Source organism: Cyprinodon tularosa, unplaced genomic scaffold (assembly GCF_016077235.1).
Source record: "Cyprinodon tularosa strain WSP-4 unplaced genomic scaffold, ASM1607723v1 ctg655, whole genome shotgun sequence".
In the NCBI taxonomy this organism is placed as follows: domain Eukaryota; kingdom Metazoa; phylum Chordata; class Actinopteri; order Cyprinodontiformes; family Cyprinodontidae; genus Cyprinodon; species Cyprinodon tularosa.
Window position 1 is genome coordinate 287,288 of NW_024039402.1, and position 27,366 is coordinate 314,653.

General features: G+C 41.8%; 2 protein-coding genes across 3 annotated transcripts in view; both read left to right on the forward strand.

Moving 5' to 3' along the window:
- The first annotated feature begins 1,425 nt into the window (after positions 1-1,425).
- Positions 1,426-6,527, forward strand: myclb (MYCL proto-oncogene, bHLH transcription factor b). The gene is made up of 3 exons (XM_038309057.1): positions 1,426-1,692; positions 2,270-2,934; positions 4,691-6,527. Exons 2-3 carry the CDS (start codon positions 2,334-2,336, stop codon positions 5,467-5,469), a joined length of 1,380 nt encoding a protein of 459 aa, XP_038164985.1. The 5' UTR covers positions 1,426-1,692; positions 2,270-2,333; the 3' UTR covers positions 5,470-6,527.
- A 1,985-nt stretch (positions 6,528-8,512) lies between these two features.
- Positions 8,513-27,366, forward strand: part of trit1 (tRNA isopentenyltransferase 1) — a 62,671-nt gene continuing 43,817 nt past the window's right edge. For both annotated transcript variants that reach the window (XM_038309040.1, XM_038309041.1), the window contains exon 1: positions 8,513-8,723. In XM_038309040.1, coding sequence (XP_038164968.1) covers positions 8,565-8,723 — 159 coding nt within the window. In that variant the 5' untranslated portion in view covers positions 8,513-8,564. The remainder of the gene's footprint in view (positions 8,724-27,366) is intronic.

Genomic DNA, 27,366 nt, shown 5'->3' on the forward strand with positions numbered 1-27,366 from the left:
TGGATGGATGGATGGATGGATGGATGGATGGATGGACAGACGGATGGATGGATGGATTTATGGATGGTTGAATGGCTGTACTGATGGATGGATGGATGGACAGACGGATGGATGAAGGGATAAAAGGATGGATGGATGGATGGACGGATGGATGGACAGACGGATGGATGGATGAAGGGATAAAAGGATGGATGGATGGATGGATGAAGGGATAAAAGGATGGATGGATGGATGAATGGACTGATGGATGGTTGAATGGCTGGACTGATGGATGGATGGATGGATGGACAGACGGATGGATGAAGGGATAAAAGGATGGATGGATGGATGGATGGATGGACAGACGGATGGATGGATGAAGGGATAAAAGGATGGATGGATGGATGGATGAATGGACAGACGGATAGATGGATGAAGGGATAAAAGGATGGATGGATGGATGAATGGACTGATGGATGGTTGAATGGCTGGACTGATGGATGGATCGATGGATGGATGAAGGGATAAAAGGATGGATGGCTGGATGGATGAATGGACAGACGGATGGATAGATGAAGGGATAAAAGGATGGATGGATGGATGGACGGATGGATGGACAGACGGATGGATGGATGGATGGATGGACGGATGGATGGACAGACGGATGGATGAAGGGATAAAAGGATGGACGGATGGATGGATGTATGGATGGATGGATGGATGGATTTATGGATGGTTGAATGGCTGTACTGATGGACTGATGGATGGATGGATGGACAGACGGATGGATGAAGGGATAAAAGGATGGATGGATGGATGGACGGATGGATGGACAGACGGATGGATGGATGGATGGACGGATGGATGGACAGACGGATGGATGAAGGGATAAAAGGATGGACGGATGGATGGATGTATGGATGGATGGATGGATGGACAGACGGATGGATGAAGGGATAAAAGGATGGATGGATGGATGGACGGATGGATGGACAGACAGATGGATGGATGGATGGATGGATGGACGGATGGATGGACAGACGGATGGATGAAGGGATAAAAGGATGGATGGATGGATGGATGGATGAATGGACTGATAGATGGTTGAATGGCTGGACTGATAGATGGATGGATGGAGGGATAAAAGGATGGATGGATGGCTGGACTGATGGATGGATGGATGGACTTTAGGACTTTCTATTTGCTTAAACTACTTAACATTTCGTTCCTGTCTTTCTTTATGCAGCAGCTCGTGTTAATTTACATCATTTTCCTTCAGAGCTTCCAAATGTGACCTAAAAAAACAATGATTGCAAAAGCTGTGAGAGCTTATGAAAGGAGCGTCATGTAACCTCCTGTTTAGAGTGGGCTGCTCCTTTAAGCAGTGGGCGGGGCTCGTTTTACTACGGCCCGCCTTTATGCACAGCCTTCCTCTCAGTGGATCATATTAGCGCAGCAGGCTGCTGGAGAACGCAGTCCGGCCACTTTAGCAGCGGCAGAGCGCAGCGAGCGGACTGATCCACCCTCACTGAGGGGGTTCGTCTTCCACCAGTAGAAAAAAAAAAAAAACAACTAAAAGGAAATTAAACGCTACGAGGCGTCAGAGCTGGGATTCAAAAGGAAGGTCGGACTGGGGCTGCGGCTTTTGGACTCTAATTTTTACGCACGGCGGATCTATGAAGTCGCCGACAGGTTATTCTTTAGCAACCCCAGGTAAACTCTTCATGCAGTTTATTTTATTTTTATTATTAATACACACATGCATGGACGGTGTGTTTGGAAGGGGGAGTCTGAGGCTTTCACGGACCTCTCCATGCGCGCCTGCTGCCTAATTAACTGATGGGGAGCTTCTCAGCCGCAGCTGCTTGATAATCAGCGAGGAGGCTCCAGATAAACTACTTTACATATGGCAGTCTGCAGACAGGTGGGACTCCTACCTTTACCTGCCAGCCTCTTAATCTGGTTCAATCTAACCTAATCAGTCTATTCTGCGCTGAACCCACTGACCCCCCCTCCCTGTTCTGTTATGTAATTGAAGCAGTGCAGAGAAACTTGGAGCTGTGGGTTGGAACTTTCTAACTTTGACCCATATTTCTACGAACAAAAATGAAGAAAAAAAAGTAAACATCACTGCGCAAAATTACACATTTTCTAAGTCTTTTAAGTTGAGTTTTTTCTTTTTCCTAAATATTTCTAAAAAAAAAAAAAAAAAAAAAAAAAAAGAATTGTTCACATGGTGAAAAAAAATAAACAGTATATGATATAATATGAGCTGTGTGTGTTTCCACAGACTGAGGCACCCCGGAGTGACTGGCCCCCTCCTCTCCTCTCCTCACCCCGCCTGTCTGCCTCCAATGCCGGGCATTAGCTCCGCCGCGCCTCGCTATGAGAGCTGGGAAATGGACCACCTGGACCACTACCAGCACTACTTCTACGACGACCACGACCCGGACGAGGACTTCTTCAAGTCCACAGCGCCCAGCGAGGACATATGGAAGAAATTCGAGCTGGTGCCGACCCCGCCCATGTCCCCCATCCGGCTCCCTGCGGAAGGGTCGGGCAAGGTCGGGCTGCTGTGTCCTTCTCTCGGGGACAAACTGGAGTGGGTGTCCCAGTTTCTGGGGCAGGAGGACGAGCAGAACCACCAGCATCCGCAGGAGCTGCCCTGCAAGCTGGCCACCGGCGGAGACACCTTCGGCAACCTGAGCTCCATCATCATCCAGGACTGCATGTGGAGTTGCTTCTCTGCCGGACAGCAGCTGGAGAAGGTGGTGGGGGAGCGCTCCCGGCTCGGCGGGGTTTCCTCCCCTGGCAGGGCGCAGGGGCCGCTCTCTGACACCGGGAGCGGTTCGGCTGCAGACTGCGTGGACCCTGCTGCTGTGCTGACTTTCCCGCTTTCTGGAGGATGCAAGCGGCAGGTGTCCTCTGGTTCAGAGTCACACACGGACTCCTCAGGTCAGCGGAAGTATTATTACTAAACACTTTGTAGAAAAAAAAGATCAAATGTTTAATAAAAGCTGATTGGACAGCAGCTGGTGGGGGGCCCCTGGCTCCTGACTGCATTGCGTTGGTGCGTAAAACCCAATGCTTGGAGCCAGAAGTGACACACCCATTAAAACATCTGCTGCTTGGCAGGAATCCAACAGAACAGCTGCTCCTCCAGCCTGACTTATGCCAACAATATCATCCCAACTCCTGATTTGACTCCATTTTCTCCTGAAAGCACTGTTTGCATTCAACTTTATGCAACAAAAAGAGGAACCATTTCTCAAAACTTCTATTGAGACTCAAAAAGCACCACTCTATTTAAACAGACATAAGATAAGCTGCTAATGACGTGAAGAGTTGAATGTTAAAGACATTATAATGCTGTCAGACTTTAATTTAATTGATAAACTTAAAAATACTAGATTGCACTGATGGAGCTTTACCTGTCCGGTACCAATATCTCACTTCCTTTGAAGGTCTGATTTTGAAGATGCTGCAGGTTTTTTGCGGGGAAATTAATTAGAAGTTAATCCTTTATTTATGAAAGTATATTTCCTAAACCATAATATATTTTTTCAACCCCCATATATTCTAAAACTGAGAAGAAAAAAAAATACAGATTTAAAAATGAGTTCTGTATTGGATAATATACCAGTTGGAGGGATCTTTTTTTTTCTCATTAAAGTAATTGCCATCTCTGTTTACAGTTGGATATTTACCAACATTAGTTTCCCGTTTTAAATGAAAAAAAGAGTATAAGTCGTTCAGCCTGCTGACAGGCAGCTTGCAGCAATAGGTGCATATCCATATATATTAAGACAATTTTTTTTTATTCCTTTAAAACTATCTTACGAAAAAAAAAATAAGATCGGCATGAACCAGCCTGTGCTTCCTTGGGTCAAAATATTTCCTTCATTCAAGTTCTGCTTTTTCTGAAGATTCCCTTATTGGCACACATATGACTGACTGTGGTATGTGGGCTGCCATGTGATCAGAGGGGGTCTGGGCTGCGTAACGGTGTGTGGAATGTCACAAAGGGAGCTTGTTGCTGCATTCCTACGCTCAACAGGCTGCAGCTACAATTGTTTCCGTTTGTGTGTGCGCGTGTGTGAGCGATCCGAGCCAGCCAGGGCTTTGAATAGAGCTGGATTAGCCTTTTAGGTCAGCTCGCCCCGTGGAATTCCCCAGGATGAAGCTGGAGGTGTGTCTCATCACTTTTTAGGGGATTGGATCTCAGTGATGATTTGCTAGAACCTCCATAAGCTACGGGAAATCTTGTAGACGAATCAACTTTACTAGTTTATTTAGAAAAACTTTACTATTTAATATATATTTATTTAGATTTTCTCATTAGAATCAAGTTAAGAGATTGTTTTCTTTCCATTCCCGAATGCATTGTGGGAAAGGTCTCCAATATCATGCCTAGTTTAACATTAGGCAGCTTGTTTTAACAAGCTTAAAGCCCCCCTTTCTGTGCCGTCCCTACAGTCAACACATGAATGAAGCGAGGGAATTTGTGCTGATCTAAAGCAGAGACTCTACAGTGTGTGGGGGACATGATCAGCGTTCCTTTTTAAAGTTCATTTTAAACAGAAGTGAATTGGATTTAGGATGTTTTTATCCACAGGTTTCTGTTTCTCACACCTCATTTACTTCTGCTCTCTTTGTTTTTTTTTTGTTTTTTTTTTTTATTTAATTCCATCTCCTTTGTTTTCCTGTTTAGATGAAGAAGATGAGAATGATGAGGATGAAGAGGAGATTGATGTGGTGACGGTGGACCACAAGCAGCAGCGGAAGCGGCGCCGACTGGTCACCACCCGCAAACCGGTCACCATCACGGTGCGAGCAGACCCCCACGACCCTGGAACCAAGCGTTTCCACATCTCTATCCATCAGCAGCAGCACAACTACGCCGCCCCCTCCCCGGACACGCTCCCAGCTGCTCCCGAGCCCGCCCGGAAAAAGGTTCGCCAGGAGGCCCCTGCTCCTGTGACCCAGCCTTACCAGAACTCTTACCACCACCAGCCCCGGCCTGGCCACGCCCCTCTGAACGCGGACAGCAGAAAGTCTCAGACCACAGCGGTCGGACTCAGATCCGAATCCCCTAACCTCCACGCGTCCTCGCCTACCTCGTCTTCATCGCCTTCGTCCCCACCCGGCTCCTCCTCTTCCTCCTCCCACCAAAGCTCGTACTCAAAGCCCCCCTCTCACCTGTCCAGCCCCCAGTCCTCGGACTGCGAGGACACGGACAAGCGAAAGGCGCACAACTTCCTGGAGCGTAAGCGACGCAACGACCTGCGATCACGCTTCCTATCGCTACGGGACGAGATCCCTGGGTTGGCGGACTGCCCCAAAACCCCCAAGGTGGCCATCCTGACCCGGGCCACAGAGTACCTGCAGCAGCTCCACGCTGCCGAGAGGCAGAAGACCCAGGAGAGGAAGCAGCTGAAGGCACGGCAGCTCCAGCTGCTGCAGCGCCTGGCGCAGCTCAAACGCTCCTGAGGGGCGGAGTCAGCCATCACTTTACTAGAACACTGAACCTAATGGGACTAAAAGGAGAGGAGGAAAAACACTGATCACTTTGTATTGGTCATGCGGGAATAGAGCAGGTGGACTTTAGTTTGTTTTTTCATTTTGCCTTTTGTTTTGGTTTTGTTTTTTTTGCACATCAGCTTGTGAATGATGAGAGCTGTCTGGATGGCCAGCAAGGGATCGATCCGAGTCGCTCTTGCAGGCATTATATTCGTGGTCACTTAATATTTGTTCTGCCTACCTGCAAGGAGAACAATTAAAACTTGCTATAATAAAACCAACCGTTAAGCGAGCGATGCAAATTGGCCTAAATTGCTCTGTCAACTACTGTGCTTTGATAACCCAGCCTCCTTTATGGCGAACTGTTTAGTCTCTGGTATAGAACGTCTGAATTCAAAACTTTGCCCTCATTTCTGAATTGGTGTCCACTAACCTTTAATTTCCCCCCTTTTCAGTTTCCTTCATACAGTTCTTTACAGTAGTTGGTTCTTTCTTGACTCAGGCCTGAGAGAGAAGTTTGAGCTCCACCCTTGATTAAAACTCATTACTGAAGTATTTCACTACTGCATGTTGGTGCAGCAAATCAGTTCCCATTGGAGCCTTTTTGTTTTTGCTGTAATTATGCAGGAAAAATGGTCAATGTCTCAGATTTTCTTTTATAAAGAGTCTAAATTTCAGATTGATTGTTGTGCCATGAAGACCAGCCAAACGGTGAATTAACAGATTGATTCATAGATACCATCTTGAGTTTCCAGCTGTATTTATTTCATCTTGCTGTCTGATTTCATTCGATGGAATGCCTTTAGGAGCCTTTCTGTGTCTGTACGTTATCCAGCTGGATGTTCTGTAAATAGATCCTCGACTGTACAGTCCTCCTGAAACCAAAACCTGAGCTGTCTAAGTTTTCTCATCCAGTTTCTTTTGGGCTTGCTGGCTTTTCAGAGATGACTCAAAGCTTCTATTTTTGTTAATAAAATTTTAAAAGAGAAAAAAACAATTAAAATAAAACACTGAAATTTGATTGCAAACATGTTGTCACTCTACTTTCTTTTTTACTTTAACTGGGTTATCTTTCCATCAAAAGTAAATTTCAATAAAAGTTTTCTATGGTATTCATATGTGGTTCAGTGAGCGCTAGTACCTATTTTATATCTGAAGCTTGCATTTTCTTTCCAATCAGTAGTTCTCCCTTAGAGTTGGATCAGATGGAGACGTTTAAACTGTAACCTGCCATGTTTTAAATCAAGTTTATAACTACTAAATCTAATAGATGGAAACAAAGTATTTGCTGTGTGGTATTAAGGGGGAAATCCATGTTTTAGGCATAGTCTAGGATCTCTAATAAAAAATGAGGTTAAAATAAATTGGTCATCAGTTGTAGTATAAAAATCTTTCACGGCTCAAAGTGAAGGGCCTTCTTAAATTAAAGCTAGTGAGGGAGATGATCCAAGCTCAATTGGACTCTTACAAAAAGGGGCTGCTAGCCTGACTCGCTAAGAGAAGTTTGGACATGACTTCAACTACAGGAACTGAAACTTGCTTCCTGTTTAACAGCTTGGAGTTGCCATTTCTTTAAACAAGATCAGACCGTTATGACTTTTCTAAGATTCGTACAAATCGCCAATGATGTACGTCTGATGCAGATCAAGTAGAGTCTGACTATACCCTATTTATTCCAACATCAGACCAAATCCTTGGAACCAGGAAGAAGCTAATTCTGCAAAGGGATAGTAGATGCAGTCAGCTTGGTTTCCTTTGATAGAACACTTTAACCAATCTGATTTAACTCTCCCTGTTTAGTGCCTTGAGATGACATTGTGTTGTAAATAGCAATTATATATATATAAATTTTTTTTTTTTTTTTATTGAAGATCAAGAAGCATCTGATATCAAAAACTTAGGCTTATCTGTTGCCCCACAAGTCATGAAAAAACGGTAGTGGGCCTGGATCTAATACCATGATGATGCTCTGCTTTAGCATTAGTCGGGGAAACTTCAAATGATGGGGTTATGAGCTGAAAGAACCTCAGATTTTAGATTTTTTTTAAATCATTCTTTAGCTGTTGTAAAACTGGAATAATTATAATCAGAGAATCAATTGCTGAATTGCAAAGAACAGCTCCAGTTTGATCTTACAGCTTTGTCTCAGCATTTTTTTTTCTTTTTATGTAATTCTCTATGAAAATAAAAATAGAAATGGTTTGTCAAATTTTAATTTTTGCACTGTTTTTACCTTTTTTTAATCATCTGTATGGTCTTTAATTTTGCAACATTAGAGTGTGTTTCATAGATTTGCCATAATCTGGTCAAAGTAATTTGGAACACAAAAAAAAAAACAAACACATTTTAAATTCTAATTATACACGTTACTGCAATGTCTTTGGAGAACAAAATGTATCAAGAAAGTAAAAAGGACAAAATGAGAATTAAAAAGGGGGGGGAGTAGTTCTAAGCGTTTTGAAAAAGTCTTTCTGTGAGATGAGAAAAAAAAGATGTAATAACAACCATGTGAAACATGAACAGAATATACTACCAGTAAATTGCACCCCATTAGCATATTTTATACTCCGCTCCATCAAACGATCTACATTTGTTTTCCAACCGTCTCCCAGGCAACCGGTCCCAGCATCTTTTGCCATGGCAACATGCGTCCAGCCTCATTGCTTCAGCTACGTCAACAGTTTCCATAGTTACCACGCCTCAAGACGCTCTGATAAAGCAGATTGGGCAAACACGTGATAAATTGACTATACCAATCCTTTCTCAAGTCAAGGTAAACAATTTTGTAACCTAAAATACAGCCAAAAAATCTGTATATATAAAATAAAAATGAGAATTAAAATAAATTAACGGTTGGATTTGTCAAATTAAATTTACATTAGAGAGTCTGAAATGTCAAAAAGATAATGAGAATGTTATTTCTGAGATAATATATGGAAATAAAAGATAAAACTCTCAGAAATTCTCTCTAATTAACCAGTGTCGCTATAGCAACCGCCGTATCCCCTCCCAGTCCTGTTTCTGCGCATGCGTGGAAATGTCAGCTGAGCTCAGGAGGCAGCATCATGGCGGCCTCCGGTGTGAGCATGAAATGTGTCTTTCGGAGAGCGATGGTGCCCTCCTTGGTTGTTATTCTGGGGGCTACCGGTACCGGGAAGTCCAAACTAGCAATCGAGCTCGGAAAGCGCCTTCAGGGAGAAATAATCAGCGCGGACTCCATGCAGGTAGGAGGAGATGTCGATGATGTCTGGGCTGGCAGCTACCATGCTGTAAAGAACAGTGAATGCTGAAGTCCATCCATAGCTCTGCACAACTGTCAGGGAAATGTTTGCAGATCCAAAATGTAAAGATGCTGAATGTTGTCTGAGTCCCGGCTTGTGTAAATGGATCATTTCTGGACAGTCGTGGTTAAATAAAACATCAACACTTTGGATATCTTTGTCTGAATGGACGCCCTGTGTTGGACTCTGCAGTCACCTGGTAGCAGTTTATGATGGAATTAAAACGCCTAATCGTTGTAAATCTGAGCTGCATAAAGCAATAATTTTTCAGTTGTCATAATTGAACCATAATTTAGATTATGACTGAGCATAGTCTTAACATAGTGCCCATGTTCTACCCAGTTAGGCAGGTCAAAACATGGGCACCATGCACAGAGGCGTAGCCAGAAAACATTAATAGGGGTGGCCAGTCAAAAACCAATGTACACTGAGGGGTGTCCGAAAGCAGAAAGGCGCTAGAACCTAAGGGTCCATCTACACTGTTACAGGAACGAGCACAACAAATATGGATATTTTCTAAATAAAGACAAACTATACGTTCCTGTTATTTTCCTTTTGATTGCAAATAGATGCATATATTTAAACATCCATGCTGTCAAAAAAAATTATAAAATAAAGGTATAGTGGACAAAATGTCTGGGGCAAACATCTTTTCCATTTTATTTATCTATAATTTCACTGAAAACTCCTTGATGACTTGCAGAGACACATCATTTTCTCTTTACCCCATATAACACAAAATTAGGGTCTTAAAGGAGCATGAATTCTGTTCATATCAACTATAATGTTAGTATTTAGATTTGCATAATTAACCACAGCGTTTCAGTTGTCCAGTAACTATTAATATATGAAAAATTACATTTTTTAATAAGATTAAACATTCCTCTTGATAGTATTACTGCTGCCACCATCTGTATTAGAGGGAAATAAATGGTAGGGGTGGCCACAGGGGTGGCCAATGATTGGCTAAGGGTGGCCATGGGCCCCCCTGGCCCCCCCATCTAGCTCCGTCCCTTACTATGCAGGAAGGGTATGTCCTGGTCCACTGGTCCATTCATCTGATGACTTGCAAATCTAACAGAGGACAGATCACATGTTTGAGTTTAATAAACTAAATGTCAGGTTATGCGCTAACGTCAGGTCAAATCCAATGCATCTTACAGGAAAAAAACACCAATAAATGCAAATGTTAATAAACAACCATGACACATTCTTTTTAGAATAGAATAGAAAGTCCTTTTATTGTCCCACCATGGGGAAGTTCTGGTATTTATAGAAAAATTGGTCACACAAATGTGGACCTCAGAAAAATATATAAGAATAACAGCTGCCTGCTGCTTTAGCATATATGTTTGTAAGCTGTGGAATATTGTCTGTTTATATTGTCAGTGGAGAAGAAACAGCCCAAAACAATTGAGCCTGCATTGATTTCATGACTGCCAGGTCAAAGTAATGACCCATAGAGGTTTGTTCAGAGGGGTCAGTTTGACCTGAATTGTCCTGCTTACCCAGTAGATTTTTAGGGAAATGAAACACTACTTCAAATTATTCTGTTCTGTGATTAATCTACTTTGAAACTTTTATACAATTCTGCTCTTCCTTATTTCTTTCTACTCTCATATACAATTATCTACATCACGGACAAATAAGGTTGCATCGTTTAAAAAAACGAAATGAAACAACAACAAAAAAATACTGATATAAGATACACTATTTATTTTGCAGAATAAATGATGAAGGTTTTGGTTAACATTTTAAATTGAGCAGAAACGATAAATTGGAATAATTGATTATTGAAATGATCTGATTAACTAATTTGGCAATCAAATTGGATTGTTACCTAGAGTAATTAAGCAGACTGCTAAATATGCCATCTGCTCAAATAATAACCGACTTAAAGGAGTGATTAAGACACAACTCTAAAAATATAAACCATAAACATTTATGGACACAATCCATCCGTCCATTTTCTGACCCGGGGCCGGGTCTCAGAGGCAGCAGTCTAAGCAGAGATGTCCAGACTTCCTGATCCATGCACACCTTCTCCAGCTGTTGTGGCGGGACCCCGAGGCGACACCAGGCCAGCTCAGAGACATAGTTTCTCCAGCGTGTCCTGGCCTTCCATAACGCCTCCTCCCAGTAGGACATGTTTGGGACTCCTCCCAAGGAAGGTGACCAGGAGGCATCCGGAACAGCCAGAGCCACCTCAGCTGGCTCCTGTGGACGTGGAGGAGCAACACTCTATTCCAAGCTCCTCCCGAGTAACTGAGCGCCTAACCCGATCTCTAAGAGTGCACCACAGCCAGCCTGCTCTCAGCAGCCTGTGAACAGTACAAAATCATAACGGATTGATTCAAATTCTCCACCACCGGACTCGTCTTTAACATGAAAGTTAACATTTGTTAGCATCACTGCAACTTAATAGGTGCACCAATTTGGCAACCAGGTATCTCTCTCTGTGCGAGCATCTTCCAAACCCTGAGAGCGTATATTTTCTACTCCTGAAGACACTAGGGATGTAAATAATGATTTCGTATCGATGCATTGATCCAACAGCAGACGATCCGATGTATCGACACGTCCTCAAGAGTATCGATTCATGTGTTCTGTTTTTTTCCCCTCCCATCTATTTTTATCCATTTGCTCCTGGACACAATTCTGACTCCCTTTCCGGCGGTGGTGCTAAACCTGTTTTGTCCTTCTACCTTGCTTCCTTTAGCCACTACCCTCTTTCCGCTTGCACACGCACACTCACGTAAACAGTAGGCAAGACAGACATGGCGGATTCTAATATCGAAAATAATCAAATTGTTGGGTCAGGAAATTGATACTGAATGGAATCGCCATGATGGGTTTGATTTACACCCCTAGAAGACACCATCAGGAGCGGGCGTGCTGAGAAAGAAGACATGTTTTCTTTTCGAAGAAAAACTGCTAAGTAAAAAGGTCTTTAATATGTTACAGTGAGCATTAACCACTGACTTGTCACTTGTTTGCAACTGTTTGCAAATGTAAGATAAGTACTTAGAATTGTAAAATATGAGTTAAAACCTAAAGTCAAGATTTTTAGTTTAATATGCACAGGGTCTTACTACATGGAGCTTGCGTGGTCTCCCTGTCCATGCGTAAGTTCTCTCCAGATACTCAGGCTTCCTCTCACAGTACAAAAACATGTTGTGTTAATTGGCTTCTCTAAATTCTCCTTAGGTGTGAGTGTGTGTGAATGGTTGTTTGTCCTGTTTGTCTCTGTGTTGCCCTGCGATGAACTAGCAACCTGTCCCCGTATCGTCTGGTACCTGTATTGGAAATTTTCGATTGACTCGCTGTCCTAGACATTAGACGGGATTCGCTCCTGTATGTATATTATTAGTGCTTTTTTTTTTTTTTACTTGGATGTGATTTTGGACTTTTCCTCTTTCTTTTCACACTTTTATACCACATTGCTACCTCACTTGACCCCATTGTTTAGACGTAAAAGTGTCTATTGCTCTCTTCCCTGTTTGCTTATCCTGCTCATGCAGAACATTTTAGTCATGTGGTACTGTTATGGTAACTGTGTAGAAATCTTTAAAAAGGTCTTTGTTTACTAGCAAATACAAAAAAATAGCAAAATAAGCCCAAGAGATGCCATAACTTGATAAGCAAGTCTATTGATAGCTATCAGCTCTCTGTGCTCTTTCTATGTTCCTCTTCTTGCTTCGCTCAAATTGTTTCTTACATTTCTCTTGCATCCACTGAGAGCCAAACAAAGCTTCTTAGTGAAAATCCTTAGAAAACCAAATGTGTTTAATTAGGTAGCAGTCAGACAGGAAGTGTTTAGAGCGAGTGTCTGGGAAAAAAAATGGAAGCCAAAGTTATGTCATCGCTGCCGACAGACACCAGCTCTGTGGGTTTGTGAAGTTGCAGAAAAACTCTCACGCTTGTCCCGTTCGCTCTCCCAGATCTGTACAGCTTGTTTTTTTTCATGGAGGTTCTCAGGCTCTGTTGCTACAGTAACCGGAGGACATGTTCACATAAGGAAAGGTTGGGTCCGGGCTAAAGTTTGGGTCATATCGGAGCACACAGGCAATCTCAATATTTCAGGTTCACACCTGCCAGCGGTTGCTTCTCCATCCTCCATTCTAGCTCTTCTATCTCAACCCCCCCCCCCCATGCATTGTCCTTGAAAGCCTGTGTCCCTGTGGAGATGTACCTCCTCCTGCAGTCACCTGGTGATGGATAAACTGGGTTACACTAATAATGTTTTCAGCCCAGAATATCTCCCCCCATACAGTGGAATAACAGTGGCCTAGTTACAGCATGGCAGCCACAGTCTTCACAATCCCCGGCCTTGTCGCTCCCCGTCCTCCTGCTCATACTGCCGTTTGTGACAGCACCAGAAAGCGGCAGAGACATGGAGTCGGGGAGAAAGAAGCTGCCTATGTGAGAATGGGGCAGTGTGTAGGCTAGAGCTGGACTGTGTTGTCTTTGGGATAGGAAACAGTCTGGTCTTGTTTGGGAGAACGCAGCATTATGCTGAGCTGGTGCAGATTCAGCGCCGCGCTACGCCGGCCCAGCAGCTGATAGTGAATGGCTACACTGTGGCCACTGGGAAGTGCCTATTGTCCCCCGGAGAATCGGTTCCCACACTCCCTAACGCTCCTATTGTATTACCACCAGCCCCCCCCCCACCCCTTCATGCCTCCAACCCACAGTTCATTGGACATGCAGCAGGGATATTATTCACTCATTAAATGAACACGCTATCTGTGGCACACACACAAGCACCTTGCTTGTCCCAAACTCAAATAAGGCTCTGCCAAGTCGCGTGAGTCCATGGTTCACAAACTGGGATCCAAGCAACAGCAGGGGTCCTTTAGCTGAAACTGGAGAATAAAACATTTCAAAGCTGCCATCAACCTACATATTGGTCAGATATTTGATAATAAATCCCACAGGGGGTTTATATTGCTCATCTGGTTGGCGATCCTAAGGCGTGGTTTATTCAATCCTCCTCGAACCTGTTCTATCCATTACATAGACACATCCGGTCGGTTATCTGAAACCTACCATTCGAGGACCATCATTTCATGCATAGAATATCACTTTCAGTCTTTAAGTGTAACGCCAATAATCCCTGATCCCAATATTTGCTGCCAATTTTTAAGCCGGTGTTGCATTTGTCTTCCTCCTATATCTAATAAATAACAACACAATCATAAAAAATGTTAGACAAGTGTAATCTTAATAAAACATACATATTTATTAACAAATCAAACAAAAGCTTGGCTGATAAATACCCATACAAGAAAAGGAAAGCTATTATAGACCCCAAATATCCACCCTCTAATATGTTGGTCTGCCTGTAGACTCTTATTTTGAAATAACCCAATAAGGAAAAAAGAGGCTAATAGATTCCTGCAATATTTTTGTGGAAACTGTTCTTTCTGACCTTTAAAATGGTAAATTTTAAGAGGTGTTCATTTGTTTTTAGTTTGCAGAGGTTAGCTAATTGCTGCAAAATTGGCTAACCTCTGCCCTCTAAGACTCTTACTGTTGTTGAATTACTTGTATTGGATGATGAAATATTTTTTTATGATTCTTTGACATTTTTAGGACTCACTAAGGCAATGAGGGCTTGATTTTTTGGGTGCCAGAAATCAAAAGTCTGTAAATCGAAAGGTAGAATGAAGAAATGCAAACATTGTGAAATCAGGTTCATTAGCTTCTGCATCCTGAAGCAGGATACTGATTTATTGCAACATCGCTTGCAGACAGCACTTTACCCGGTGTACAAGTCACAAGATATGGTTGACAGTAAGAGTGGAAGTGAGACGGGCGGCTGATAAACTCATGTAAGCAGCTCAGACTGAAACGTTTCATCCCTGCAGTTTGAAGTGCTCGTAATCATTATATGAGCTGCAGGTTCTGCCGCAGTGCAATCTATCAGCGGCTCCCTTGTTTTCTATAAGTGTCTGAGATGATGCCTGAAGCCATCATGTTGCATCATTACATGAAGTGTTTGCTTCTTATGTTTCTTTGCATAGACAACATTGAACATCCAAGTAGTGGTTAAGCTTCCCTGTACATTTCAGCAAATCTTTATGAGATTTACGCAGAATTGTTTGTTTTGTTTTTTTTTGCATTTGCAGCCTGTTTTCATTTCTTCCTTCTCAGTAAATCTTGGCAGCCTTTGTCATGTAGATTAGACTTCTGTATCCGCACACATCAAATGTTGCTTGCGTCTCGTCGCGAACCAGTTTTGCTGGTATGCTTCTGCACCGTCGGTCTGGAATTTCTAGGGGCGCACAGCAGTTTCCCGCCAAAGCGCAAGAGGGAGCCTATTAAAGAACTCACGAGAACTTCGGCGGACGACCAGACAGACAGCCATAAAGGCATACCAAGGACTAATCACAGCTGCTTTTTGTCTGCGTGCTTCCGCAAGAGGTATGCGCGAGTTTGCAACCGTCCGACGCGTAGTCAGAATTTTTTTGAGGTGCACCCACGACGGTTTCAGAACCTTTGCGCGGGGACGTGGTCACGCACAGAGACAGAGTTGACGGTTGCAGAGGCTATGCGTCAGAAGCATGAATTCGTCTTTATAGGGCTCAGTTGTTCTTCTGCTCTATGCTCCTTGCTGCAAATCAGTTTTTTATAATGCAGGAAACCGCATGCAATAATCACAGCGATGAGTTATAATGCGAACATTTTCATTGAATTTAAACTAACAACATCGGCAGTGTCTCAATTCACAAGAATTGATAACCCTCCTTTTTTAGAAGTGAATTTCAGGCATAGATGTTGAAGTAAACCATTTTGCGATCCTCCACTTGATGTCTCATGACTTTCTGGGGGTCCAGACCCTTGTCCTATAACAGTCTAGTACCAGTAGGACTTTTTATTGATGAGCTTTCAGCATCACCAAACCATGCCTCTCCCGTCTCAATGCTTCTGTGGCATCCAGTAAACACGGACTGACCAGATGTCCCTCAAAGGTGAAAGTAATTCCTTCAGATGATCCCCGCAGCAGCTGTTCCACAATTTTTATTCCTCCTTAAGCTTTATTCCCCTTTAATAAGTTACAACCGTGACCGATATAGCTTTTACTGCCTCCCCCAGGCTGCACTACACAGTTTGTGTTATTTGTTTGAAACCAGTTAACACAAAAGTGGAATTTGCATTCTTTTTTTGTTAAGTTGCTTTGCAAGTGAATGAAAACGCAGCTATTGTTAGCAGCAGATAGACTGTCACACTGCAGGGAGTGTTTTTAAAAAGCGGGGGAGGTATTGGGTGTTGTCCGATCGGGAGATGATGGGTGAGGGATCATAATGAAGGGCCATCTGATGCCCTAGGGGGTGATTTAACAGGTCATGCACATGCATGCATCATTACTTTGGTTTGTTTTGTGCCTTGAAGTGTTGGTGGCGGTTGACCTTTTGCTTTATGCTTGTCTGAAGGAAGGCAAGGAATCACCGTTTGCTGCTCGGGACGATAGGAGCAGTGAGAAAGAGGCGGACTTTGTCAGAGTTATTCATTTTCTGCTGAATGTGACGAAAGTAGCCGCACAGCAGGGTAGCTGTCAAGTGTCTTCTTGACACTTACAATCCCATAAAGGCGGGGTAAGATGGGGTGAACAACGGAAACATCAGGGAGAGGGTAGTTTTCAGGCATCGTTTTGGAACCGGATGCGGTTTGGCTGCTTAACCAAGACCAGGATCTTATGGTTGTGTGAAAGCCAGCTCACAGAGAACAGAATAACTCCAACTATGTGTCATATATCCTTCTAATTTGCTCAGAGACATCCATTCCTCCTTCCCTTTTCCTTCTCATTGTGCATGTTTATGTCTCTCTCTCTCCCCCTGCTGCTGTCTCTCTTGCTGTCTGCTGTGGCTGTGACCTGTCTGGGCTTTGACGTATTTGTTTGCATCGTATCTCAGGCGGCACTGCCTCCCACATCCAATATATTATGCCTTTCTTTATGTCATCCAAGCCGGTGTAGGACTGCGCCAGAAACGGCGGCTGATGAGCCCTGATTTTCAACGTGTTCACAGGTTTGAGTGTGAAATACTGTCTGCGGGGCGTGTTGATTCGTTCGCCGCTACAGTATGGAAGCGAGGGGAAAGGAGGATGGCAGCGTGGAGGGGGAGGAGGGCAATGGGGATACGGCATGAATGATTTATTAGTCTGGCATTACTGGGCCATTCCCCACAGAGAGACACCGCAGAGGAAGATGGAGAGATAAATTGTTGAAGGATGCTACCTTAAAGGGAAGACTAGAAATGGTATTTAAAAGAGAAAGGTGGGGTTTTATATGTACGTTCAGAGAGATGGATATAAAAAAAACAGCTTAGGGTCAAAACACGGGGGAGTCGCTCCATCTGCGATCTTCACAAACTGAGGCCAAGTAACCTTTAAAATCAAAGCTGTTAGGATTGGATCTTTATTGAATCAAACTTCTTGTTTATCCAAAAATATATTGATATATAAATCTCTGCAGGCACAGGTTGTTTATGCCATTCATTTATTTTTTTTACTTTAGCAGTTTATGGACCTTTTTAACAGCCAGTTTTCAATGGGACTCTTAACTGCTCGCTTGTCTACACCTAACGCGGTCTGTCCAGCCTGAAATGCTAATCTTTATGAAGATAGTGGAGGTCATTCCTTGGTTAAAAAAAAAGAGAAATTGAAAACATATCCTAGATCAGTGGTAGTCAACGTCCTTCAACACCACTGTCCTGCAGCTTTTGGATGCATCCTAACAATGCTCCATCCTAGCATCCTATGGCTGAAAGAAAGAAAAGGTTACCGGCAAGTCCTCTGTTAAACTTATTAGAACAGGGATGCATGCAAAAGCTGCAGGACTGTGGCAGTTGAGGACTGATGTTGCCTACCTCTGTCCTAGATCTTAAGGCCAAAACTCCCGGACCAAATCTGAGTAGAGTGGTGTATGCAGTTCAGTGCAGTGAGGAATGCTTTGATCGTTATGTTGGAGAAACCAAACAACCTCTCCACAGACACATGGCCCAAAACAGAAGAGCGACCTCCTCAGGACAAGACTCGGCGGCACATCTACACATTTGGTCGACCTTATGGACAAAGGAGAGGTGGTTTGAGAGGGGCATGAAGGAAACCAACCTTAAACAAGGGGGGTGGACTCAGATTTTAGCTTTCAATAACCTACAATGCAGTGATACATTTGGTTCCTTCCCCCTATCATTGCACCCCCACCTCCATACAGGGGAAAACAAAACCTCGCCTGTTCAGGCAGGCCAACAATTCCCTCTAACGACCCCCCTTTCAGAGACATAGACAGGTATCGGGTATTGCAGGCTAACAAAGAACCCAAACGACCCCTAATACTAAGTGGTGGACACATTCGTCCGGTTCAGTTTGCATCTTTTCTAAGCCAAAACAAGGCTTTGTTTTTGGTCCACGCTTTAAAGCCTCAAACTCAACGCTGTTTCTGACATGTTGAATTGAAAAAGCTGAAATGTCTTCAAACTTGGAAACAAAGTCCAGTGGATTGTTTTTTTTTTGTTTGTTTCTTTTTTACTTTTTTGGAATAGATCTTAAGGACTTTGTGTGATTCCATAAAATGTCACTCAATCATTTTAAATGAAACTTAAATTCCTAAAAAAGTAAACTAGTAGATTAGTGAAACAGATTCAAAAGAGAACTGGGAGAGGCGCTCATGATTTTAATTATTTTTAAGTCCAGTTTTCTCCAGCCAGGCTTTTAATGCCAATGTTCCGTAAGTTCTTAGCCACTAGGCCTACACTTTATATGACTTGATGATTTAGAGTAATTTCGTTACATTCATCCCTGCTGCAAGACATGAGGTTAAATGACTCCTATAAATATCTCTCAGAAGGGGTTACCTTATGATTGTTTTGGTTTAAGGAAATGTCTTAATCTCACCTTGTGTGCGAGTGAATCGTAGGTACATAGAGCCATGTTGGTTGGCACGTGCTTAGATGATTCTCACTAGCCTTTTGAGAGTTCTCCCTGCTTCTCCAACGCCACAGTTTAAACTAATTTACTATATTAATCTAAAAATCTAATGGTTATTATGGTGAATAGTAGCCTCTTAATTGTTTTTGTACCATTCAACCACTGTGACTTGGAGCTGCAGCACGTTTCATGGGCGCCCATGTTTTATGTCTGTTCCATTAGCAAGAGATTGACCTGTACAGTTTTTATTTTTTTTAAAGCCAATGCAGATACTGAGTATTTTGACATCAGTTTAACGAATCCCTGATATGTACTGCCAATTTTTACATGTTCAAACGAACGAGTGGTACAAAAAATATTACACAAGACTCAATTAAAACAAAAAAAAGCAAGATTTATTTACAAATCAAACAAAACATGAAAAATGGACAACTGTTGCCTGTTTGCCATAATTGTTTCATGCATCCCTTTTTCAAGTATGAAACAAAGCATTCTTCTTTAAGATGTTTGAGACAAATGGATTCAGTTTCCTCCTGCATTCCAGATGATTTTGACCCACTTTGACTAGTCATTTAAAGTAATATTCTTTAGTCAGTTCTTTATGTATTGCAAATAAAGCTGTTTTAATCCAGTGAATTCTATCTACAAACAATAGGCCTCTTATTTTTCCTTGATAATCTGGTTAAACAGGAACAGAACCAGTGCCCCAAAGACGGGGCAGTTTGACCGATATGTCTCCTCTTTTGAAAGTTTCCTGGCTTGCCATGTCTGAGCGATCTTTTACACAGGATCAATTTGTACCCACCGCAAGGACATTTAAATCCAAATTTGGCAACTGATGACTAAAATGCTATCCTATTCATAGTCCGCCTACAAAGAAATAATTGTTTGACTCTGAAATCTCAAATCTACCACTATGAGCTCAGAGCTATTTTGGTTAGAGGTTTTCAACTTCTATTAGAGGTTGAAAACTCTTATTTTAGAAAGATTATGAAGGCAAAAGCCTTTATACAACTCATTTTTTTTACCATTATCTATCCCCACTACTAATAAAATATCAAAGCTGTGGTCAGTAGAGGAATATCAAATGATTTGTTTGGTGGTTTGAATTTAATCCCACTTTAGGCAGTTGGGATAAATTGGAAACAAATGGTTGAACCATCCACTGATGCGTGCTAATGAGGCTTTTCTAATCTCCTTAGTTAAACTTAAAGCTATAGTTAATGAATGTACTATTGGATGTGTTTTCCAAGAATAAAAAGTACATCTATTGAGAGCTTGTTATTGATTTTATACTTAGGTTTGGGGTAGCTGCCCTACAGCCAGCACACATTTAGATCCCCTTTAGATAAAGACGTTTATTCACTCGCATGAATTAATTAAATCTATTTGTGATTTAGTCTGACTGGATTCCATCTGAACTCTTATTGAATTACAAAATAGGTTGTCAGCATTTAGTTGGACCTCCAATTAGAGGAGACCTTCTTTTTTAGAGAGTGTGGAATTATCTGGGAATATTTTCAGGACGTCGTTGGGCTCAAGTCTTTAACGCTTCTTCAGTCATAACCTGATATTTTACATATACAATCCTTTTGAAATAGTCCTTTAACTCGTGTTCAATGACTTGAAGTTGCAGAGACTCTCAATCAGTCTACGCCTCTTTCCCTTCAACCAGAAATGATTTTTCTCCTCTTTTTTTTCTTTTGTAGATTCAGGATCAGTTTCAAAATCAGATTTAATGTGAGACCTAAATGTCGTCACCCTGTTTTTGTTGATTGTCTTCCTTAAAAGGAGTCAACAAGTCGTCTCCATGCTATGTATTTGTTCTGCCAAGTCGCTGAACCAAGTGAGTCCAATCTGCACAATTTAATTCACTGTGTAGATTTGGTCTCACTTGGTTCACTGGCAGAGCAAAACAAATAATAATAATCAATAATAATCATTGAACTTTATTGATCTCACATTGGAGAAATGTACCTTTGCATGTAATCCAACCCCTTGGGGAGCAGTGGGCTGCCATCATCGGGCGCCAAGGGAGCAGTGTGGGGTTAAGGGTCTTTCTCAGAGACCCAGAGTGGCAGTCTGTGGGAGTGGGTCTCGAACTCAGAACCTCAGGATTCCAAGCTCTATGTCTTAACCACTAGGCTGCCACTCCCCCAAAGAAGGCAACAGCCAAGATAGCTGTGAAAAAGGTGAAGGGCCCAAAAAGGCAAAATTAGACATAGATGACATCGGCCACTTTCCTACTGAAAACTTGGGTTCTTCAAAACCGTGTTGACCTGCTAACAATCGGCTTTACTGAAAAGCCAAGACTGACCCCCTGCTGGAGAGCTTCGTGGCCACGGTCCCCCACCCCTGCGTGTCTGATGACGGCATCACGCTAGGTGAGCGTTAATGATGTAGCAATGCAACATCATTAGGGAAGTAAGTTATGAAGAGAGACATGGATGGGAGCCAGAGCGTATCTTTATTGTTTCGCTCTTTTAACTGTCTGAATCCCCTACGCCGGCATGTGCCATTTTTATCGAATGTAAAGAGTTGTTTCATTTTGTTAGATCAGACGTGACTGGCCCAGTGTATTGACGTCCATTTGTTGCGTTCAATGGTATCACGTACATTTCTAGGTCTGGTGTTCCCACAGAATGCCGATCAGAGCCGCGATTTAACGCCAGTCGATTGCCAAGTCGTTTGACCCGGGTAGACACGTGTCAGTGAGCTGTTCCCATACCAGTAAAAGCCGATTGTTCCCGGGTTTAAACTGATTTTTCCGCCAGTGTGAAAGGGGTAATAGAGATGACTTGATGGCTCCACATTTCCCACCTACAGTATGTTAGCCACTAAAAACTAGATGCAATGTCAGACATGTTGTGACATTTTCCCAATGTGGACCTAAAAAACGAAGAGAGCATTGATCCTGGTAACTTGCTGTTATACTTTTGTTGTTTTTTTTTTTTTTGCCACAAAATTAGCAATATAAATGGTAGCTTTGTATGCAACCAACATCACAGCAACTATTGAGCTTAAATGCATGCTTTTGATGATTAGCTTTTCTTAGATTTATCTGCAGTTCTTGCCTGAATGAGCGTTTGTTCTCTGCTTCCCTTTCATTTATCCTCCCTCTTCAGTTTGTCCAGCCCTCTTTCTCCCATTGGCCATGCCCCCGTCCTGATTTATGTGGCAGAGGAACAGCTGTCTCGTGCAAGGCGCAAGGTTGGCCAGGCCGCCTGTCTGCAGGCTCCGCGGGGCTCAAACACTGAGCTCATTGTCTCAGACACACACATTCTCCTCACCCTTCCACCAGCCACATGGTCACATCCATTCACATTCATTTCAAAGTGGAGATGGGAGGAAGAGGGAAGTCCAAACCCCCATTATCTGGGTTTTTATTGAAGCAGATCAAAGTGAGTTATGAGATTAGGGATCAGAGATATTTAAGGTGATAAGCTGGAGCACCGAAACATTTCCTGAGGGATCTTCTTTTATACTTCCTAGAAAGAGTGATGGGTTGCTTCATTCCTTAGCAGCCTTTAGATAGCTTCAGGGTACAGGGCCTTGCAAATAAGCTTTCTGAACTTTGCCACGTTGTGTCTCATTTCAGCTTCAAACCTTATTGTGTTGTGTGACAGATCAGCACGCAAATGACACAAGGCTGCTCAATCATTTTGCATGAAGAAAAGTAGATTTCGGCTTTGGATAGAGCATGAATCTGCTTCAATCTAAACATTCTATTCAATTCTGTAGCTTCCCAACACCACAGCATGATGCCGCTACCATTATGTTTAACAATAGGGGATGATGAGTTAAGGGGTTTAGGTGTCTTTTTTTTTTTTTCACACGGCATGATGATTGTCGTCTCCCCCTACGGGGCTTGTGTGTAACAGCAAATTGTTTTTGTTATTGATTTCTTTTAACAATGGCTTTCCTCTTGACACTTCACCATAGGGGTCAGCTTAGTAGAGGGCTTACCACCGGCCTCTAGGCTGCCTCTCTGACTAATACTCTCTCTGCCCATGCCCATTAAGTGGACGACCACGTTTTAGTAGGTTCACATTTGTTTTGTATTTTTTATTTGTAGTTAATGGATTGATCTGTACTTTATGAAAAGACCAAAGCTTAGGCATTTTTTTAAAATTAAAGGTAACCCCTTTTGTAAAACAGGGAGGCTGGGTTTGTATCCCAGTTGGAGGGAATGAGCTGCCAGGTCCTTAGGCAAGATGGCTAATGCCTGCTTTGGGGAATGGCGGCCTGACTTGGAATCCTGAGGTTCTGAGTTCAAGCCCCACACTGAAAAAACGATCTAGAAGTAAGTAAAAATTTCTTAAATTAAGTGTATTTGCCCTTGATTTGAGTAGGTAAACGAGATCATTTGCCAATGGAATGAGTATTTTTACTCTTAAAATAAGGTAATTAGATAATTTGCACTTGAAATAAGACAATGTAATTGTGCTTTTATTATTTTAAACCTAAAATGTCTTGTTCCAATGGCAAAATGTCTTTTATCCTCTCAATTTGAGAACAAATGCACTTATTTAAAGAAAAAAATACTCATCTAGATTTTGATTTTTTTCCAGTGCACTCCCACGGACTACCACTCTGGGTCCCTGAGCAAGACCCCTAACTCCACTGTGCTCCCCGGGCAACGCACAATGGCAGCCCACTGTTCCCCAAAGGGATGGGTTGAATACAGAGGTTAATTGTTGTTGCTCTGTGTTTGTGACAGAGTAATGACAATAAACACTGGGAAAGCTCCACCATGTTTTTATCTCTTGCTTGTCTTCCTTGGTAGCAGTATTGTTGTTTGTTGACTAGTGTTCTCTAAGAAACCTCAGCTTGATTTCTACATAAAATCCCCCAATATGTCAGATAAGTCCCAGACTAGTCCTGTTTTCTAAAAGATAAAAGGCTGATGTCATGTTTATGAAGGTCCTGAGAATTACTCTAAAACTTTAAAGAGGAATTTCTTGTTTAATTGTCAGATGGTGTGAAATATGAGCATTGCTCCTGGATGAGGATGACCTCCCCGGCACCGATCAATTCTTTTTTCTCTCTGTTAGCTTATAATAATCGGTGTCATCGCTCCAGCCGAGCCGTTGGAAAATAATCGGCATCGTTTCACATATTTACTTGGCAGACTTGAGAGAAGTTATGTATTCCTGTTGATTTGTGAGTTAGTGAAGGCGTTTCCTCCAGACGATATGTAAACACCATTAGCTGTGCTGACTCTCATCTTTGATTTCTTTATGACTCTGAGCTTGAGCATCGCAGCAATTTGTAACTCATTTCCACCGCCTCGACTTGAAGTCTTAATTTCTCTCTCATTTTCTCTCATTTGCAGCCCTCGCTCAAAGCCTCTTACCCCCACTCCACATCTTCCGTCTGACTGAAGCTTTTTGTACGGCGACCTTGCATTACCTGCTTTTTCAGTTGTCTGCTGGAAATGAGGAATTAATGAGACGTTGCTGCTGCATCTATATCATGTACATTAAGGCCTGGTTACTTTATGAGTAGAGATCATTCTGTCTGTCTGACTTTCTTTTTGTCCCTTTTTTCTTACTTTTTTTCCTCTTCTATTTTATCTTTTTTCATTATTTTTTCCCCTATTTATTCCTTTTTTCTTTTTCTCCTTTTTTTATTCTTTTTTTCCTTTTCTCCTTTCTGTTTCTTTTTAATCATTTTTAATTTTTTTTAAATCCTTTTTCATTTCTTTTTTTTCTACTTTTTAATTTTAATTTTTTTCTCTTTCCCTTTTTCCTCTTTTTTTTCTTTTTTCCATTCTTTTTTCTCTACTTTTTTCTTTTTTTTCTCCTGTTTTTCTTTCTTCCATTCTTTTTTCTCTGTTTTTTTCTTTTCTTTTTTCTCCTTTTTTTTTTTTTTTCTCTTTTTTCCTTTTTCTTTTTATTCTCTTTTCATTTTTGTGCACCATTTCTCATGAGGGAGAGCTAAATTGCTAATTCTTTTTCTCCTTTTTTCTTTTTTCCTTTTCCTCTTTTTTTTCTTTGTTCCATTCTTTTTTCACAGCTTTTTTCTTATTTTCTTTTCTTTTTTTTCTTTGTTCCATTCTTTTTTCTCAGCTTTTTTCTTTTCTCCTTTTTTCTTTTTTCTCTTTTTTCCTTTTTTCTTTTTTTCTTCTTTTTTTCTTTCTTTTTCTCTTCTTTATTCATGTTTTTTTGCACCATTTCTGATGATGGAGAGCTAAATATAACACACTGCTAATGTAGTTATGTATTGTTAACCTGAGTTTTTTTTTTTTTTGTTAAATTATTGTTCAATAAATGTTTTGCTAAAAACAAAAAAAATCTTTTTCCTTCCTTCCTTCCTTCCTTCCTTCCTTCCTTCCTTCCTTCCTTCCTTCCTTCCTTCCTTCCTTCCTTCCTTCCTTCCTTCCTTCCTTCCTTCCTTCCTTCCTTCCTTCCTTCCTTCCTCTCTCTCATCTCTTCAAACGTCTCAGTCAAAGAACATCCGTCCATCCTCCCTCCCACCCTCTTGTGGTTTTCTCATCCACAGAAGCTGTGCATAATTTATCATCCTGGGTTCCTCCACCCTCCCTTTCTCCTTGGTTGTTGGCAGGCTGCAGAGCTGAGGAACATTTGGTGGAGCACATTCTACCCCACTACCCCCAGTTTATGCCCCATTACCAAGGATGTGATCAATACCCGTCACTGGCTTACTCATCCCTCAGTGCCTGTTTGTTGGCTTACAGTGGGTCTCATTGTTGATCTACTATATAGCAATCAGAACATGCCAACAGGGTCCACCCTCCTCTTTATGGGAAAAATTGCAGCTAATTTGACCAAATGTTTTCAGCCCGCTGATAAGTAGTCATTGTTTAGGCCCTCTTATGTACGCTGGTATAAACCGCTAGTGGAATCTGTTTGTCTTCTGCTTTCATTGGGGAGCTTATATGGACGTTAAAACCAACAAAGGATGGATTGAAATTATTAAAAGCATGCAAGTGTAAATGGTGGGTAAAAGAGTGACAAGTTAACTGGTACAACTTTCAGAAAGGAGTTTGCAGTGCGTGGAATCTCCTAATAGAAATTCATGTTAACCAGAGAGGTGGAACATATGAGAACAGGACTTTCTAATAAGCTGTGATCTGCATCTGTTTAAACTCCAGACGTCGTGTGTGAAATGAAAGTCCCATCTAGGCGCCGCTTGTCACCTAACTATCAAATTCCATTGGAGAGCTTCCTCACTCACTGATGGGAATTGGAGAGAACATGTGGACTGCAAATACAGCCCAAATCATCTATACTCCTGGCTGTTTCAGGTTTAAATATGTTGATTTAAAAGCATTGTCTGATCAGTAGTAACGCTTTAGTGTCTTGGCCTAGTCCTCATAAAAATCTGGAGGCGGAAACTAAAGACGAGGGTGATTGCAATGAGGCATCTAAACTCAAACACTCATTAATGTCAAAATCCAATGAGAGAGACACAAAAAAGCTGGTTAAGAATTATAAGATGGGGTTTGATCTTTTCCACCTTTATGTGGACATTATGGCTTGTATCATCCTTATATATATATATATATATATATATATATATATATATATATATATATATATATATTCTGTCTGTCTGTCTATTATCTATCTATCATCTATCTATTTATCTATCTATCTATCTATCTAGATGAAGATATATAATCTTTTTTTTAGTAAAAAAAAACTATTTTGTTGGTTAATTTTAATCTTAGAATTTTTTCATCTGCTGTTGTTAATTTGTATAGGCTCGATTTCTTTCAAATAATTAATTATACGAGAGGCCTTTGGGAAAAAAAATGTATTTGTTAGAGAGCAGTTGAAGTAATACCTGGTTTTACTAACATTTTGAGTCTTCTTTATTAGCATTTTGGCTAGCTTGTAAATCTGAAGTCAGTCTCAGAACTTTAATTATCTTAACTGTGAGATTTAAAAACAAAAACGGATTACTCTGGAAAAAAAAAAAAATCCCTTCCAAAGCAAACAGGGCAACAAATTAAGGAAACTTTGCTCTGCTTAGCCTTCCTGTTATTTGGTCAAAGTCTTGCTCTCCCTCTGTCTACATGCAGAAAACACAAATTGGTGTGCATTCAAAGTTTGAAATAAGATGTAATTGAATGTCTTCAGTGGCTGAAAATCAGTAGATTCTTCTCATCGGCCGACTCCTCTGTAGATCTATATCTTAAAGTGAATAAATACCTAAACCTGGGCACACACTGTAAGATTTGTTTCTCCCTTTTCGGGCCGATTCTCCAGTGGTGCGAGAGTTTTTCGGTTCAGGCCGAGTTTCAGCTTCATTGTGTGTCCTACTTCGTGTTGTATCCAGGGTTTAATGATTAGGCTCTCATGACCAACTCTAGGCTTGTACTGGGAACGACTTTCGGTCCTGGCATTTTTCCATCTACACGGGCCCACTACCCCCCCCCAATAGAAACACAGTCAACCGCGTGCGTCTCAAATGTGAAACACAATACGAATACACATTGTGGATTAACCAATCTATCTTTAAGCATCACCAAGACTTCTATAATGCGTTTTTACTGGCATTGGTTATTAACACGGACGCGACAGTGACTGCTTCTGCTGCATAACGTCCACACTTGCACAAAGCCAGCCAGACACCCACTCACACATACTAGGTCTACAACATAAGCCCAAGTGTTGTAAAAATACCA

Bases quoted from the DNA above. Each gene is read 5' to 3' on its own strand.
- myclb (XM_038309057.1), top strand. From the start codon at position 2,334: ATGCCGGGCATTAGCTCCGCCGCGCCTCGCTATGAGAGCTGGGAAATG. The intron at 2,935-4,690 runs GTCAGCGGAAGT...TTTCCTGTTTAG, and splicing joins GTCACACACGGACTCCTCAG to ATGAAGAAGATGAGAATGAT.